The sequence below is a fragment of the Pristiophorus japonicus genome, chromosome 21 (assembly GCF_044704955.1).
Source record: "Pristiophorus japonicus isolate sPriJap1 chromosome 21, sPriJap1.hap1, whole genome shotgun sequence".
NCBI classification, from domain to species: domain Eukaryota; kingdom Metazoa; phylum Chordata; class Chondrichthyes; family Pristiophoridae; genus Pristiophorus; species Pristiophorus japonicus.
In genome coordinates, this window is record NC_091997.1 from 21,720,245 (window position 1) to 21,739,571 (window position 19,327).

The window sequence follows — 19,327 nt, forward strand, 5'->3', positions numbered from 1 at the left end:
CGTATTGGACTGTTCAGCCACCTAAGGACTCATTTTTAGAGTGGAAGCAAGTCTTCCTTGATTCCGAGGGACTGCCTATGAAGCTGAAAATTCACGGCCCATTGGATTACTGGGCTTCTCTGTGCTGGCAAAAAAATGGCAGTTACAGACTGTTTGAACATTTATTTAAATCTTTATTTAAAAAAAACAATGCAAACTGGAAAAAAATAATCGCATCATTAAGTAATCGCAGGATTATCAATTTATCATCAAAAAGATGTCTTCATCTCCATCTCATCATCTCTCAGCACCACAATATTTTTCACAATATTCACTATGCAACATGATGGGGGGAATCCTTAAGAGTACCATTTCAACAATGCCTGTACACAAGTTGAACAATTCTAAATTGAACTTTTTAAAGAGTGATACAACTTTTCTTTGGTTTTTGTGGCCTGTGTTTATCTTTCTCCGTGATGCCATTGTGCAACGCCTGAAAGTAAGTATCATGGATCGAATCAGAAACAAAGTCTCGATATAGAAGAGGTGTTTCCATCTTGTATATAGTCCAATAACTGGAAGAATGAAATTGTGTTATTTTGATGGTGATATTTTGAAGTGTGAAGTAGCATTGACTAATCAGAAATGTGGGATGAATCATCAAAGCAAATTTGTTGAATGGGGTCAGTAGTAAAATGGATAGGCGTCAGTAAGTATACTACAAAGTATTAAAAACACACACAAGGGAAATCAGGCAGCTTAACTGGATCTCGACTGAAGCAACTATTTTTTTTAAAAACATCTCACTTGGTTAAAATATTTGACAGAAGAAGGAAAGTGCTTTTCTTTTGAGTCTAGCCACTCATTTAAAACATTATTCAGCATTTCATTCTGTTAATGGAAGTCTTTCAAAGCAAGGAAGGATAGAGTCTAGAAATAAATCAGTCACTAAATTACCCAGAACAATACATGTTGATATCCAGAGAAACGAAGGGGGAATTTTAACCATGCCCCTGCCCTCGCCATGATGGGCAGGAACTTTGCAAAATCCGACCCCAATCTGCTGTCAACACGCCTGCTTTTGTTTTGACTGCGGCGTGTTTTGGGGCCGCCCTGAAGAGGCGGCTCTGTGATTATAATATGTAAATGAGGCACCATTCCTGATATTTTGGCAGTCATTTAAATTTAATGCTGGTCGGCCGGGATTCCCTGAGGCGGGAGTGGTTGGCTGCAGCAAGTAGGTGCTTTTCGGTGCACTGCTTGTGGGCAGGAGGAGCAGGAGCAGGAGCGCTTCCACTTGGCCCCTCAAGCCAATCTTCTGCCCCGATCGGCCGCCCCCACATGCACCCCCAAAACCCACATTGTTTCCTGACTCCCCGCACCAACCCTCGATATTTCTGGTTCTCTCCCCTCCCCTCCTGATGGCCAGGCCGACTATTCCCCCACTCCCCCCACCGCTACCCCCCGCCCCTCTTCTCCCCCATGACCCCTCCCACCTCACCAACCCGCGATGTTCCCGGTTGCTAGGGACCGTCACCAAGGGCCCCCAGCTGCGGCCTAGCACTGGTGGCTTCCCCACTGTCAATCTGCCCAGCTGCCAGACGGGAAACGGAGCAAAGAAATAATGAGACTGTGCCATTAAGTTCCGGCAGGACCTCCACGTTCCTGGCATATCCGGCTTGCCCCCCAACCCCCCTGCAAACCCGCGCCCCTGCTCCCTCCTTGCTGCCCGCAAATATGGGGGGGCTTAAGAAACCCTTGAAGGGGTTTATCATGCACTCAGGCACCACCAATCTCAAACTATAAATTTCACCTGATTTCTCTAAAGCCAAATTTGTAAAATAATTATGAACAAAATAAAATTATTTTGCAAGGTATATTTGATTTCATTGTGGAAACACAGTAACCCAAAGCTTGTAATGGAGAGAACGTTTTGAACTTGCTCTATAAAATTATATTGGGATGATGTAAAAAAAATGAACATTCTGCAAGATTTCCGATTGTACATTGGAATGTAATGTAGTTAGTTTGAGAAGAAGGGGTTAGTAATATGATAGCGATATCTCTTTAGTACCTGGAGCTGCAGTAACATTACTTACTACGGAACTGGAATCAAAATGGGCAATGGAATTATTAGCTTGATGCAAATGGAGCCAGCAATGGATCCCTTGTAAGTTAACATTCCACTTGCAGCCTTGTCTAAAGATAGACAACTCTGGGATCTTTGGGTAAAGAACATAAAGTTGTACTGCTTGTCAATTCGTCTCTTACTTTCCCCTTTTAAACATGGGGAAGTCAGATCAAATTTCTGAATCAGGTTACCACAACCACAATGTGATTTCATTTAGCCCCAACTATTGGGCTGCATTGTATTTTGACAATCGTACATCTCCAAAACTAAAGCTATAACTAAGCAACGATTACATAATGACATATATTAGATAGAAAGTCACTCATCCTCCCTTTGGGCTTTTGCGCAGATTTTCATTAATTAACAAAGACAAATAAGTAGGATAAAGGCGAATGTTTCTGTTGTCTCTTCAGCTGCTGCTTGCAAACAGTTATGTCCTATATGGATCTGAGGACCTTAGGATGTCAATGGCGTCTCATCATAAACATCCCGACCTTCCTTCTCCTCAAAGGTTGGCTCCACTTCATCACCATCCAGCTTTATAAAACAAATCACAGCATTGTTACTTCACTGAATTCCTGGACAGCTATAAATGTCACCATCTTGATGATGGGACTTGTGAGTCTATTCCATTTGATTGAAAGACTCAGTATTGACTTATTTTTTTACATTAAAAAATATCAAGGGTGGATTTTGACAAACATTGATGCCATTCTAAACAACAAGCAAAATAATCTAAAAAGAAGAAACTCTGGAGATACTCAGCAGGCAGCATCTCTGGAGAACCCAATGTCAGGACTGGAAGATATTACAGATGAACAGTCTTTAGAAAGGAACAGAACAAGGGAAAAGCGGAAGGCAAAAGAGAAGAAAAATACATGCACAGCAAAAGGAAATATAATGGTCTGTCAAGAACTTGTGTGAAGAACAGGCGATGTTTAAATGGCAGAAGTGATATTAGCAACAGACAAAGGAGGCATAATGAGGGAGATCAAAGAAATAAAAGACATATACGACACACACAAAGTGTGAATAGTGAAAGCGGAATAGGTAGAAAGGGAAGAATGAAAAACTGGTGGATGAAAATAAGCAGATTGACACCAAGGATGCAGACCACCGCACCAATAATGTTGCAACAGGAGGCCCCTGCCCCAAGTATCACCTGCTCTCTCCCCCATCCCTTGAAACACTGGCACATCTATCTCTCATTGTCAGCACCAACTGCCAGAGAGACAATGGGAGCTATAATTAATGTCCAAACTTGTAAAAGTCAATGTTAAGGAAAGAGGCTAGAAGGATGAGGTGCTGTTCCTTGAACTTGCATTGAGCTCCTTTGGAACAGTGCAAAGGGCAAGGGTTAGAGGGGTCAGAGTGGGATGGTGAATTGCAGTGGGAAATGAACAGGGAGCGTGGGGAGGGGCAACACCCCGTGGATAGAATGGAGATGTTCAACAAAGCAATAAGCTAAGCTGCCTTTGGTATCCCCGATGTAGAAGGAGAGCACGTGGTAAGGGTGATGGAAAAGTGAACCCGGGTGTCTCGGAGGGAACAGTCCCTTCGGAATGCTCAGAGGGGCAGGGAAGGGAAGCTGTGTTTGGTGGTAACATCGTGAGGGAGGTGACGGAAATGGTAGAAGATGATCTGCCTATTGCAGAAACCGGTGAGTGGAAGGCAAGGACAAGGGACAAAGAAAGGGAGAGAGGGGAGAGAAGGGGCAAGAGGGGAGAGAAGGGGAGAGGAGGGGAGAGAGGGGAGAGAAGGGGAGAGAGGGGAGAGAGGGGAGAGAATGGGAGAGAGGGGAGAGAATGGGAGAGAGAGGGGAGAGAAGGGGAGAGAGGAAAGAGAAGGGGAGAGAATGGGAGAGAGAGGAAAGAGAAGGGGAGAGAGCGGAGAGAAGCGGAGAGAGGAAAGAGAGAGGGAGGGGTCAGAAGCACAAGAAGTGGAGCCAACTTGGTCGAGTATCCTCAGTTGAAGAAAAATTAGAGCATTTTGGAAATTCTGGTGTATCAGACGGCATCATTGGAGCAGATGCGGTGCAGGCAGAGAAACTGGAGATGGGAATGGAGTCCTTACAGGAAGCAGGGTGGGAAGAAATATAATCGGCACTCAGTGGACTTGTAATAGACATCAGTGGATAGCTTATCCCCAGAGATAGAGATAGAGAAGTTTAAGAAGGGAAGCAAAGATTCAGAGATGGACCACATTTGGATCTTTGCAGATACAAAGGGGCCAAGTGGCTGCCTGAGGCCCCATCCACAATTTTTGTTTGCTCTGATGCAGCCAGTGCTGGGTGTATTCAGGAAAAAGATATCTACCTAGGGGCCTAACAGACAGTTCTTAAGAGACCATTGCAGGCTGCCACCAAAAATGTACGTTTGTTAAAAATACTTATGTGAATGTGGAGCTGGGAGAAGCAGGAGCACTATGTACACACAGTAATTGGTGAGCGACAGCCTCAAGCTCACAGCTTTTGCATACTTCAAGTCTCCCAAGTTACATTAACACTTTTGTGTGAAAGTGGACCCAAAACCATTTCACATTGAAACAAAAGTGGCAATATGGCTGTGACCAAAGACATTGCAAATAGCTGATCTGAATCCAATTCAATTCATATTTCTGATAATCGAGTGGGATGTCAGTGTGGAGATGACTGAATATTTACATGACAACGTCCTGATACTTTAACACTTCCTGCATTTCCAAAACGTCGCTGTTTCAGTTTTATTAATGTCAGCGGCAAATTGTTTTCCACGCACCCCAACAGATTGCCAATGCTGAAAATAAATTTTATGAATCAACATATTTGACAGCCATCACCAAAATACTGCTACGTTGACTTTCTGATTCTCTGACAGTACAGTGACAAGTTGACAAATTGGGCTAGACATTGCGTAGGGGCGTTAAATCAAGCGCTACCGCTTCCCTTAGAGCGCTAAAGTGAGGGAGAGAGCTGGTAGCGCCAGACACTGAGCAATGTTCAGTGCAGCGCTGCTGTCTTTACTGCCCCCTTCCCTCCCTTAAAGGGAAGGGCCAACGATGGGCCACGGCACCTGCGCTATCTACAGAGCAGGCCCCAAGCTCTGTGAGAGAGCGCAGGGCTGAGCGCTCGCGGGAGCATAAGAAATCTAGAGGCACCAGACTGAGGGGGAGAGAAATAAATTTTGCCCTACCTGACCACCGCTGAATTTAAATGTCGCTCCCCAAGTGGCCAGTCGAGGTGGCAACGCCTCCTGCAGCTGCCATTGTTGACACCCGGCGATGATGCAGGGGGCGAGAGCGACTATCGCATCCGGGGTGCCAATGGGGCACTGCGCACCGGATGACGTCAAGATCTCCGGGGGCGCAAGAGAGTGAGGCAGAAAGCGTTAGCGCCAATGCAAAACCACCAAGGAAGTTCGTGGGCACCGGTGAATTCGCCGCGCCTGGTCGGTAACCCCTTAGTGCCCCGTTACCGCCCCCCGCAGGCGCTAACAGGAGACACAAAGCAGGCATATTTCTCCCCCATTGTGTCAAAAACCTGAATGGACCTCATAGGAGAAGAAGTGGATAATCCAGAAATGTGAAAAATACAGTTGGCTTCAGCAAATTCATGGATTCTGGGATGATGTAACAAGGGTTTTATCAACAAGCAAACAATATTTTCAGGCCATAAAATTGTTATTTTTTAATTATGGAACCATTACATTGAACAGCTATCTCGCCGAGAACAAATAGAAGAAGATTGAAGTTCTTTCTCCATGTTGCGTCAGCTGTGGCTCAGTGGGTAGCACACTTGCTTCTGAGCTAAAAGGTTGTGGGTTCAAGTCTCACTCCAGGGACTTGAGCACAAAAATCTAGGCTGACACTCGAGGGAGTGCTGTACTGCTGGAGATGCCGTTTTTTGGATGAGACGTTAAACCGAGGCCCCGTCTGCTCTCTCAGGTGGACGTAAAAAATCCCACGGCACTATTTCGAAGAAGAGCAGGGGGGTTATCCCCAGTGTCCTGGCCAATATTTATCCCTCAATCAACATTACTAAAACAGATTATCTGGTCATTAGCACATTGCTGTTTGTGGGAGCTTACTGTGCCGCATTTCCCACATTACGACAGTGGCTACACTCCAAAAGAACTTAATTGGCTGTAAAGTGCATTGAGACGTCCGGTGGTCATGAAAGGCGCTATATAAATGCAAGTCTTTCTTTCTTTCAGAAAAAAAGAAAAAGAAGGCCCATCTCCTTAAGAGCAGACAACAAAAGCCAGTGGAAGCCTGCCTCATAAAGAATGGACAGGAGAGACCTGTCTCCTAAGACTGCCAACCCTGGTTGGATGGGCTATTGGAACTTTCATCACATGACCTCCCATCTCCAATCGCCCCACCCCTACTTTCCCGACATTGGTCGACTGACATGTCTATCCTCATGGTGCAACGCCTGCCCACGCTAATTGGAAAGCAAACAGACTCTTCGTTATCTGATTGGATGATTCTTATCTCTCAGTCAAACAGCCGTTTTTCCCCATCTCCAATATTTTTATAACTAACAAACAAAAGTGTTCAAGGAAATTGTTTTAAAAACTCAATTTCTTTTAATGCCCCAATGATCTTTGACCCTGGTTGCTCGAAATGGTGCACTGGATACTCTAGAGCAATCCTGGAGGTTTGCTAACCCTCCGTGTCTCCATGGAAACAGATACCAAAGTGCCGTTATTATGGAGTTAGGCTTAATTTATCATTTCTTATGGAAGAAACGTTCAGAAAGATTTCTTACTCTGTGATACTTACACTTTTCATCTCCAGTGCTGAGAAGAGCCTGCCGAGCACAAACATTCTGAGGGGAATAGTAAGAAGGAGCACAAAGGGGAAAGCCAAGGATGCAATGGACATGTTGACCACCCACAGGATCACAATGCAGATAAGCTGAATGAGCGTAAAGATGTGCATACGTTGGGTGCGGACCTAGAGGGAAAAAAAACCACAGAAACATTCAAAAGTTAATTTCTAGAAGGATCCAAACACTCTACATTTGGTCTTGGGAGGACACACAAATGAAGGGCAAGAAATTCGATATGGCCCGCTTTGAGGCGGTAATGGCGCCGGGACACTACCTTTAGCACTGGACAATGTCTACCGCCTCAAAGTGGGATATTCAGTTGTATCGCCCCCAGCGGAGAGTGGAACGCTAAGAGAAGCGTTCCACACTCCTCCTCGGGCACTAATGGAGCGATTGCGCAGGAGGCCAACTCAATTATTTGGTGTTAGGCTTGAAGATGGAAAAAAAAATCCTGGTGAAAATTTCTATAAACTTCATCACACTTCCCCACTCCTGCAACAAATAAATGGAAGTTTAAAACTTGGAATGTACGTCATCACTTACCTTGCACTCAGGACGAGATCGTCGCTATACCTACTGCTTTCCCCGGCCAGTCTCGGCGCCAGGCGCTACCGCAGGCAAAAGAGTACATTTTGCAAACGTGGGGCTACGGGGGCATTACACACTCGCTGAGCACCTCGAGTCTCAACGCCGAGAGCATGCAGAAATCAAGCGCAGATAGCGGAAGGAGCACGCGGCAAACCAGTCCCACCCACCCCTTCCCTCAACGACTGTCTGTCCCACCTGTGACAGAGTCTGTGGCTCTCGTATTGGACTGTTCAGCCACCTGAGAACTCACTTCAGGAGTGGAAGCAAGTCTTCCTCGATTCCGAGGGACTGCCTATGATGATGATGACACACTCGGTGACATCACCAACTGGGTGGCGCTAGCGAGCGCAGCGCAATCTGTCAGCGCCACCGCTAAACCTTCACGGAAGTTCGCGGCAGGAGCTGACAGTGCGGCACTCAGGCGGGAGGTGTTTAACGGCACCTTAGCGCCCCCTCTCTGGCACTAATGGTGGCGCTAATCAACTGAACTTCTCCCCTGTATCTTCTTTTCGTTACGTTTTATGTTTCTCAGTTCTGCTCTATCGGATTTGCCGATCAGAAAATCGTCCCTGCTGGTGACCTACTGCACCTCAAAAAGCGAAGCAATATTCATCGGGCTGGGTTTTGCTCTCAGTAGCGAACAAATGGTGCCAGCTGTTCATTACACGTACACTTCCCCTTAGACCTTCGGTAGGATTTTGCACCAGAACTTACTGTAATTACAGAGCCATTTTAGCACAGCGCCCTTTACACAAGTTCTGGCACTTGTGTGAACAGGGCAAGCAACTGTGTATCTCCTTAACCAGTTCAGATTGAAGAAACCTCTCTGAGCCACGCAGAGTTTGAACCAGGAAGTGTAAGTTAGAATATTTAATTCAATGACAAATCTTGTGCAGAAAGCGAAATAGAGAGGGAAAGAAAGATGGAATTAAGAGAGAGAGATAAAAGAGACAGAAAGAAAAAGTAAAAACAGATTTATTTACTTAAAAAAAAGTTTTAAAATGGAATGAGACTACAATTGTAAAAGTTAGTTTTCAGTGTCAGAGAGCTTGTTTAGCAGTAATTAAGACTTACCATGCCATTAAAAATTTACTTACACTGGAATGGACAAGCCCTAAATTTTTCTGGCGAATTTAGTGGGTATCTATCACATAAATACTGCAGCTTCACACCATTCCATCTATTTCAATACCGAGTCTCTTGGTGAGATACTGTTATAGTGCAGCTTCTGAAGGAGCAGGGCAACTCAGACTGCAACGTCCTGATTTCCGCGTTTAACTGCTCATGCGCGGTCGCTGGAAGTTGCTGTCCGATTTGTACTTTAATAACAGTGAGCGCTGTTAGCCTCACCGTTATTTCTACAGCCAAATCTGGCCCATTGTGATTAATCACTTGCCTCTTCAGTAGATCATACTGTTTCAATGCAAGTTCTTACCTTGCGGACGTAGGCACAGTCTGGGTGGTACTTGGCTGGGATCAGCATTAGGAGCAGGCGATCAAACAGCTGGATTCCATTCAAAGATGTCACTCCCATGTACAAGAAGATTCCAAACAAGACAGCAAGTGGGATCATACGCAAAACTTTTCCAATCACAATAGACAGGCCTGGAAAATTAATCCATGCAAAATATTTAGAGGCTGGTAATTCAGATGTAATTACAACCAAGATATACTCTTGTTTGTCTGCACAGGTCAAACCTGAGACTGTATTCACAATGAATGGTCAGATGATGGACTTATACTACAGGTGCAATGTGAAGGGTAGCATTGAGCTATGGTGCATAGTCACAACTCTGGCCAAGTACAGGAAAGTAGTCTTTGTGATGGGGTACTTGTTCCCTGCTTGTTGGTGTCTGAATTCTGACAACCTTTCTAATATTAGAAAAGAGCTACTGTTGACTTTATTCTAAGATTAGAAGCTTAAAGGAGGTTCAGTAGACTGTCTGGTCTATTATTAGTTTCCTAACTTTGTTAAATGTTAGTCTTAAAAGAGAGGAAGAAAGACTTGCATTTATATAGCGCCTTTCATGATCACTGGACGTCTCAAAGTGCTTTACAGCCAATTAAGTACTTTTGGAGTGCAGTCACTGTTGTAATGTAGGAAGCATGGCAGCCTATTTGTGCACAGCAAGCTCCCACAAGCAGCAATGTGATAATGACCGGATAATCTGCTTTTGTTATATTGATTGAGGGATAAATATTGGCCGGGACACCGGGGATAACTCCCCTGCTCTTCCTCGAAATAGTACCATGGGCCTCGGTTTAACGACGCACCTCCAACAATGCAGTGCTCTCTCAGCACTGCACTGGAGTGTCAGCTTAGATTTTTGTGCTGTCACATTCAGAGATGCAGTGGGTCACAAACAAATGACAAACCTTATGAGGAACGCATTTGGGAAAATAAATGTAAAAACGTACAACAAATGTGATGCAAGTATTCCACTGGTTATTAACCATATACTGTTGTGTTATTAGTCATGTATTAATCAAATTATTATGAATGAGCCAGTGCCTGACCTCCCAGGGCATATATGGCTGAGAGTGCTTCCATGACTGTCAGTCTGATATACAACTTACTGAAGAATGCGCCTGTGCGACAGGCCTACTGTACTAAATATTCTTCATCTAAAGTATATTCTTTACCAAAATATCAAGCATGGCAGTATGGTAGCATGGTGGTTCTGTTATTGGACTAGTAGAGGCCTGAAGTAATAATCTGGAGACGTGAGTTCAAATCCCCACCACGGCAGCTGGGGAATTTAAATTTGGTTACTTTAAAAAAAAATCTGGAATTCAAAAGCAAGTTTTCAAGGCTTCTTCAACAGCACCTCCCAAACCCATGACATCCACCACCTGGAAGGATAAATACACCTGGTCTACCGTTGCATAGTGGTTATGTTACTGAACTAGTAATTTAAAAGCCTGGACTAACTGCATGAGTTCAAATCCCACCACAGGCAGCTGGGGAATTTAAATTCAGTTAATTAAATAAAGCTAGCATCAGTATCTGGATTGTCATAAAATCCCATCTGGTTCACTCATGTCCCTTACCTCAATCAACATAATAAAAACAGATAATCTGGTCATTATCACATTGCTGTTTGTGGGAGCTTGCTGTGTGCAAGTTGGTTGTAGCGTTTCCCATGTTACAAGAGTGACTACACTTCAAAAGTACTTCATTGGCTGTAAAGCGCTTTGAGATGCTGGTGGTCATGAAAGATGCTATATAAATGCAAATCTTTCTTTCTTTAGGGAAGGAAACACAGTCTGGCCACTATGTGACTCCAGACCTACATCAATATGGTTGACTCTTAACTGCCCTCGGAAATGGAATAGCCTAGCGAAAAAGTCATGACTGCAGCAGTTCAAGAAGGCGGCTCACCACCATCATATCAAAGAGCAATTAAGGATGCGCAATAAATGCCAGCCTTGCCAGTGACGTACACATCCTTTAAACGAATAACTGAGAAAAGAAAATGTGATACACTAGCTATTCTGTCCTTGCTCACCTACGAGAATAGCGACTGCTAGTCCAGTTATTCTCTGCTCCTTTACTTGTTGAATCTGGGGCTTATCGCCCGGTGCAACCGATTTGCTCATCACGGTCAGGGCGTTGCAATGGGTGACAGTCCTCACCGTGGTCGCACTGAGCCAAGGCACTCCGAAAAGGGCACTAATCCCACCCATTACCACGATCAGCAGCAAGTCCAAGTGGAATCCAGAGCCTTTCACCATCTTCCGGTCTGCCTTACTGACAATAAGCCTGACAGAAACAAAGAACAGGTTAGACTAATAACAGTTGCTCTTTCTTAACAGCAATTTGGGGTCGTTGTTCACTCCTTTGTTTTATTTATATAGTGACTTTAACATAGAAAGACATCCCAAGATGCTTACCAGAGGTCTATGTGATGGGACAAAAATGGACCCCAAGCTTGCTCAAAAGAGGTCAGTTTTAGAGAGGTCCTTTGAGGAAGGGGAAGAGGTGGAGGGGTTTAGAGAGAGAATTCCAGAGCATGTGGCCTAGATAGCTGAAGTCGTAGCTATCAATGGCGAGGTGAAGAGAGGGGGGAATGTGCAAACGTAGAGAATCAAGGAACTGAGAGTTCTGGGGTGGACGGTTGTAAGGCTCTAAGGGGGAGAAATTGGCCTCCTTTGAACCTCCCATTAACATCACCGGGGGGCGGTAACGGGTGCTAACAGCTTTCTGACCAGGTGCGGCAGAGGTACCGACACCCGCGAACGTCCCTCGCTGGTTCCCGCTTGTGCCCCGGAGATCATGACGTCATCCGGTGCGCAGCTCCCCGTAATCGCCCCGGACCCTAAATTCCCTTCTGTCCCCTGCAGCATCGCCAGGCGTCAACAACGAGCAGCTGCAGGAGGCGTTGTGAGGTCGGCCGTCCGCGTGAGGAATGGTAGTTGAAGGGATTGGTGGTCAGGTGGGCCAAGAAAAATGTCTCACTCCTCTCTGCTGGTTTTTTGAATTTTTCCACTGCCGCAAGTGATCAGCCCTGCGCTTGGTTAGAATGCTTGGGGCTGATCATGAGAGATGGCACGTGCTGACGCTGACCAGTGGAATTATCACAAAGGCCCTCAGCAATGGCCCTTCCCTTTAAGGGAGGGAAGGAGGCTGTGATTCTGGCAGCGCTGCACGGGACATTGTGCGGCGCTCTGCTGTTACCGTCCCTCTTGCCTGGTTTAGCGCTCCAAGGGAAGTGGCAGCGCTTGATTTAGCGGTCCACCTCCCTCCTGGAGCGCTAAACCGGAGGTTCGCGTCCACTGGAGTTGGGTAGCGCCAAGCGATACTTTGGAGCTCTCTCAAAAAGTTAGCGCCCCGCGCAATTTGCAGCCATCAGAGTTTACGATGATAGGAAGGTACAGGGCCATGAAGGAATTTAAAAACAAGGATAAGAATTTTAAAGTTGAGGCATTAGGGGCCTGTGAGCCGATGTAGGTCAGCAATGACAGGGGTGATGAGTGAGTGGGAATTGTTGGAGAATAGTGTAAGAGCAGAAGAGTTTTGGATGAGCTTAAGGTTATGGAGGATAGAGGATGGGAGGCCAGCCAGGAGAGCATTGGAATAGATGGGTTTGGTGGTGACAGAGGCGTGGATGTAAATTGGATGTGTGACAGAAGCGAGGGGAATACCAGATGTTTCATTGGTTACAAACTTTGATTTAAATTGTCAATCAATAAAACTAGTAGTGCCTAATAAATATTGGCCCAGAAATTCCTGTAATACCATTCCCGCGGGCAATCTGGTAAAATAAAGAAAAAAAATGCGCACTTACCATTCTCTCCTGCGCCGTCTTGAACTTCCGATTCTGTGATGAAGATTCCCGGGCAGCGTATGACGTCACACCGCCCGGGAACACAGCGCGCGCGAAGCCTGTGGCTTCTTTCCGAGTCTGTCCCCGCCCACAGGAGCTGTCATAAGGAGCTCATTTAAATAAGCCCTGCCCCTGACTTTTATTCCCCTTCAGTGCTGCAGCTGCTTTAGAGATTTATGAAGCTTAAACTAACGCAAACTTTGTAAAATAAAAAACACAGATCTTTACCCCTGAGTGTAATTTTGAGTTATTTAAAATTTGTGGGGTGAGGGCATATGTTCAAAGGAAAGTTCATGCAGAAAAGATCAACGCTCACATGCACTCCTTAAGCCTTTAGATTACCCACTAACAGCAAACAGTAGGAATTCCATGTGACAGAAATAAGCTTAAGTTAACACAGGATAAAAAGTAAATTACAGATAGGCTTTCCTCAGCCATCTTTGTGGCTACAGGTAAGGTTTAATTTCAGAACGGACCGATGACTTTTCCACCTACAGACCCATTCTGCTGCACCTGTGATAACAACTCTGCGATTCTAATTGAAATTGGTTTGAAAATGGATTTTTAGTTTTCTATCTGTGAAAATATTGAATGGCGTCGAGCTGCCAGTAGGTATCCCAGACTGTGGAAATGTGGCAGGAAACAGGAATCATCTTTCAAGCCTGTATCAATGATCCAACAGTTTTGAGTTCTGTCATATTAATGAAATCATTGATCACTTGATGGAGTGGGTAATAAACTGCTTTCTGAGAATATTGTTCAGAAACGCTGATCAAAGGCTGTGGAGATGAAAAAGTATAAAGCGCAAAATTGTCGAGCCACCTACATTAATAGGTGGGTGGCAGCTTTTGTTGTATGGGTTTTCAAACAACACATATCTATTGATTTTTGAATTTGGCTTAAAATATACTGTTGAGGGCACATTCATAAATTGTGGATGTTAACCTGGGCATTTTAACTTCTGAGCATTTGAACGAGTGCCGCTTCATGGCATGATCAGCCATGATCACATTAAATGGTGGTGCAGACTCGAAGGGCCGAATGGCCTACTCCTGCACCTATTTTCTATGTGTCTCTGTGTCATCTTTCTTCAATGCAAGAAGGGAAACATTTCCTGGAATATTCTTGTTATGTATGTAAACCTGTAATTACCGTGCCTAACCACCAGAGGGCTTATTTCCTGGAGTCCGAAGGGATCCCACAATCCCTTGGGAGCACCTGTATACAAAGGAGACCTCACAGGCTGGAGAGGTACTCTGAGATCTGCAATAAAGGACCATGGTCACACTTACTTTGAGCTTGCAGTATCTAGTCTGACTCTTTATTCAAGACATAACAACTGGCGATGAGATACAATAACGAACCCCAACGCAACAATGCAGAGAACTGTGGGCATCCTGGAGAAATTTTCAGAGGGAGATGATTGGGAAACCTTCGTGGAGCGACTCGACAATACTTCGTGGCCAACGAGCTGGAAGGAGAAGTGAACAATGCCAAACGAAGGGTGACCCTCCTCACTGTTTGTGGGGCACCAACGTATGGCCTCATGAAAAATCTGCTCGCTCCAGCAAAACCCACAGACAAGTCGGACGATGAGTGTGCACACTGGTCCGGGCGCATCTAAATCCGAAGGAAAGCATTCTGATGGCGAGGTATCAGTTCTACCCGTACAAGATGTCTGTAGGCCAGGAAGTGGCGAGCTACGTCGCCGAGCTATGGCGCCTTGCAGGACATTGCGAATTTGAAGGACACTTGGAGCACATGCTCAGGGACTTCTTTGTACTTGGCATTGGCCGTGAAGTAATACTTCAAAAACTTTTGACTGTCGAGACCCCAAGCTTGGGTAAAGCCATAACGATAGCCCAGGCATTTATCTCCACCAGTGACAATACCAAACAAATTTCCCAGCACACTAGTGCTGCTGCAAGTACTGTGAACAAAGTAATGTTGTTTTCGAATCAAAATGTACAGGGCAGGACTTGCACGTCTACAGCTGCATGTCCGCAGCTGACTCAGAGTGCACCACCAAGGGTGGTGAATACAAGGCCATTAACACCTTGCTGGCGCTGCGGGGGTGATCATCGTTTCCATTCATGCCGCTTCAAAGGATATGTTTGCAAGGGCTGTGGAACAATGGGACACCTCCAACACATGTGCAGGCGAGCTGAAAACCCTGCTAATCCTGTAAACCACCATGTAGCAGAGACCGAGGAGGCAGAGGTATATGGGGTGCACACATTTACCACAATGCTGAAGGTTGAATTAAATGGACTCCCGATGTCCATGGAGCTGGACACTGGCGCAAGCCAGTTCATAATGAGTAAAAAGACTTTCGATAAGTTGTAGTGCAACAAGGCTTCAAGGCCAATCCTTTACTCCTATTCGTACCAAACTCAGAACGTACACAAAGGAACTGATTCCCGTAATTGGCAGTGCTACCGTAAAGGTCTCCTACGATGGAGCGGTGTACGATTTACCACTCAGTGGTACCGGGCGATGGCCCCACGCTGTTCGGCAGGAGCTGGCTGGGAAAGATACGCTGGAACTGGGACGATGTCCGAGCGCTTTCGTCCGTCGATGACACTTCATGTGCCCAGGTCCTAAGCAAGTTCTCCTTGCTGTTCGAACCAGGCATCGGGAAGTTCCAAGGAGCAAAAGTGCAGATCCATTTGATTCCGGGGGAGCGACCCATCATTCATAAGGCGAGAGTGGTACCTTACATGATGAGAAAGAAGGTAGAGATCGAGCTGGACAAGCTGCAACGAGAGGGCATCATTTCGTTGATCGAATTAAATGAGTGGGCCAGTGCGATCATTCCAGTCCTCAAGGGAGACGGCACCGTCAGAATCTGTGGTGATTACAAAGTAACTATCAATTGTTTCTCGCTGTAGGATCAATACCCGCTACCAAAGGCAGACGACCTATTTGCGAAGCTGGCGGGAGGGAAAATGTTCACGAAGCTGGACTTGACCTCAGCCTACATGACGCAGGAGCTGGAGAAATCTTCGAAAGGCCTCACCTGCATCAACACGCACAAAGGTCTTTTAGTTTACAACAGATGCCCGTTTGGGATTCGATCGGCCACGGCGATATTCCAGAGGAACATGGAAAGCTTGCTGAAGTCGGTTCCACGCACCGTGGTCTTTCAGGACGACATCTTGGTTACTGGTTGGGACACCATAGAGCATCTGCAGAACCTGGAGGAGTTTCTTAGTCGGCTTAATCATGTGGGGCTCAGGCTAAAATGCTCGAAGTGTGTTTTCCTGACGTCTGAAGTAGAGTTCCTGGGGAGAAGAATCGCGGCGGATGACATCAGGCCCACCGATTCGAAGACGGTGGCAATCAAGAACGCACTGAGACCACAGAACGTGATGGAGCTGCGATCGTTTCTAGGACCCCTGAACTATTTTAGTAACTTCTTACTGGGTCTTAGCACATTGTTAGAACCCCTGCACTCTTTACTGAGTAAAGGAGATGAATGGGTATGGGGTAAAAGCCAAGAAAATGCCTTTGAGAAAGCTAGGAAGCTGTTATGCTCAAACAAATTGCTTGTATTGTACGATCCATATAAATGTTTGGTACTAGCATGCGATGCGTCGTCGTATGGGGTTGGGTGTGTATTGCAACAAGCTAATGAATTTGGGAAATTGCAATCGGTTGCTTATGCATCCAGAAGTCTGTCTAAGGCCGAGAGGGCCTACACTATGATCGAAAAAGAAGCGTTGGCATGTGTTTATGGGGTAAAGAAAATGCATCAATATCTATTCGGGCTCAAATTTGAATTGGAAACCGACCATAAGCCACTTATATCCCTCTTTTCTGAAAATAAGGGGATAAATAAAATGCATCGGCCCGCATCCAGAGATGGGTGCTCACGTTTTTTTTTTTTTTTGAAATTCGTAGCCAATCGTTCCAATTCTTTGTCAAATCACAAACGCCAGAGGTCACCTTGCACACGCCAAGGATCACTCTGCGCCAATGCTCTTAGCCAAAAGGCCTAGAGCCCTGCACCGTTCCTGGAAGTACTGCAATACCAGGTTCGTGCCATGGAGGTGGATGGGTCAGGTCCCCCACACACCTCCGTGGAGGTGGATGGGTCAAGCCACCCCACCCACCTCCCGCTCACGTTGTCTGCGCACAACTACGCCATCCGCCACAGGCCAGGCACAGAAAACTGTGCCAATGCTCTCGGTAGGCTACCATTGCCCACCACCGGGGTGGAGATGGCACAGCCCGCAGATTTATTTATGGTAATGGAAGCATTCGAGAGTGAACAATCACCTGTTACCGCCCGACAGATTAGAACCTGGACAAGCCAGGACCCCTGACTGTCCTTAGTAAAAAACTGTGTGCTCCACGGGAGTTGGTCTAGTGTCCCGTTAGAGATGCAGGAAGAAATAAAGCCGTACCAGCGGCGCAGAGATGAAATGTCTATACAGGCAGACTGCCTCCTAGGGGGTAATCAAGTAGTTGTGCCAAAAAAGGGCAGGGACACTTTCATTAGTAATCTCCACAGTACCCACCCAGGCATTGTAATGATGAAAGCGATAGCCAGATCCCACGTGTGGTGGCCTGGTATCGATGCAGACTTAGAGTTCTGTGTGCACAAATGTAATACATGTTGCCAGTTAAGCAATGCACCCAGGGAGACGCCACTAAGTTTATGGTCTTGGCCCTCCAAACCATGGTCTAGGGTTCAGGTCGACTATGCAGGCCCATTCTTGGGAAAAATGTTTTTAGTGGTTGTAGATGCGTACTCCAAATGGATTGAATGTGTAATAATGTCGGCAAGCACATCTGCTGCCACCATTGAAAGCCTACGGGCCATGTTTGCCACGCATGGCCAGCCTGATGTCCTTGTGAGTGACAATGGGCCGTGCTTTACCAGTGCCGAATTCATGGAATTCATGACCTGCAATGGGGTCAAACATGTCACGTCTAAGCCAATGTCCAGTGGTCAGAACGAGCAGTTCAAACAATCAAGCAGAGCTTGAAAAGGGTAACTGAAGGCTCACTGCAGACTCGCTTATCTCGAGTACTGCTTAGTTACCGCACAAGACCCCACTCGCTCACCGGGGTTCCTCCTGCTGAACTGCTCATGAAAAGGGCACAAAAGACAAGGCTCTCGTTAGTCCACCCTGATCTACACAAACAGGTAGAGAGCAGGCGGCTTCAACAGAATACATATCATAATCGCGCAAATGTGTCACGTGAAATTGAAGTAAATGATCCTATATTTGTGTTGAACTATGGACAAGGTCCCAAATGGATTGCTGGCACTGTTTTGGCCAAAGAGGGGAGTAGGGTGTTTGTGATCAAATTCGCAAATGGACTCACCTGCAGGAAACACTTGGACCAAACCAAACTCAGATTTACAGACTATCCAGAACAACCCACATTAAACTCTACCTTTTTCGACCCTCCAACACAAGTGGCAACCGACCCAGCGGTTGGCGTCGAAGCAGAACCCATCACCCGCAGCAGCCCAGCAGCATTCACCATGCCCAGCAGTCCAGCAAGGCCAGCGGCACAGCAGTCAGCGAAGGCCCAACAAACGACTCACCAACACCAGCATTTGCACCGAGACGATCAACCAGGAAAAGGAAGGCCCCAGATCGACTCACATTGTAAATAGTTACACTATTGACTTTGGCGGGGGGAGTGCTATTATGTATGTTAGCCTGTAATTACCATATCTAACCATCAGAGGGCATATCCCCTAGAGTCCCAAGGGATCCCACAATCCTTTGGGAGCACCTGTATATAAGGAGGCCTCGCAGGCTGGAGAGACACTCTGAGATCTGCAATAAAGGACTACGGTCACACTTACTTTGAGTTTGCAGTATCTAGTCTGACTCTTTATTTAAGACATAACAATTCTCATTTATTTTTCCGTAGCTCTGTCCTCTCTTGCTGAATCTACACCCTTTCATTTCCAGGCTCATTCTCTTGGCTCACTATTACACGTGTTATTGCTGCTGTATTGCACTTCATTTTTAAGACTTTACTCTTTATTATCACTGCTAAATCGACTAACTTGAAGACCAATAGTAAACATTGTGCTATCCATAGGTTTCCCATCTCTATATTTTAAAAAACTAGTTGATCCGCATAAATAGAGTTGAAATAGTTTAGTCTAGAGTATCGATTTCACCCAATTTACTGTTGACACTCGTGTACACTTGCTTAAAGTCGATCATATTTTACAAGTCAAGCTGCAATAGACTATAATAAACTATAACACGGTACCTCACCAGCGCCTCTGCACACAGAACGCAGGCTGTACACCTGCTTTATCTCGCGCAGAACTTTCGTGCCCTAATCCTGGGCAGAAGATCTCTAAAAGTCGGAATTTTGCTCGAGAACTCATAGTTCTCTAGCGCATGGGGAAGACCTGTCGGAAAAGCCGGTTTTCAGCGCATGCACATTTTGCGTAGACACTTTGTATGGGCCCGGGACATCAGAATTTCAGGCTCAATACTTTTGTAATTC

At 45.9% G+C, this 19,327-nt stretch overlaps 1 protein-coding gene across 2 annotated transcripts in view; it reads right to left on the bottom strand.

The window, feature by feature from the left end:
- Positions 1–152: 152 nt before the first annotated feature.
- The window catches only part of LOC139233861 (anion exchange protein 2-like), an 81,669-nt gene continuing 62,494 nt past the window's right edge, over positions 153–19,327 (bottom strand). For both annotated transcript variants that reach the window (XM_070864459.1, XM_070864460.1), the window contains 4 exons: positions 11,018–11,271; positions 8,944–9,113; positions 6,872–7,045; positions 153–2,647 (listed from right to left, as the gene is read on the bottom strand). In XM_070864459.1, coding sequence (XP_070720560.1) covers positions 2,567–2,647; positions 6,872–7,045; positions 8,944–9,113; positions 11,018–11,271 — 679 coding nt within the window. In that variant the 3' untranslated portion in view covers positions 153–2,566. The remainder of the gene's footprint in view (positions 2,648–6,871; positions 7,046–8,943; positions 9,114–11,017; positions 11,272–19,327) is intronic.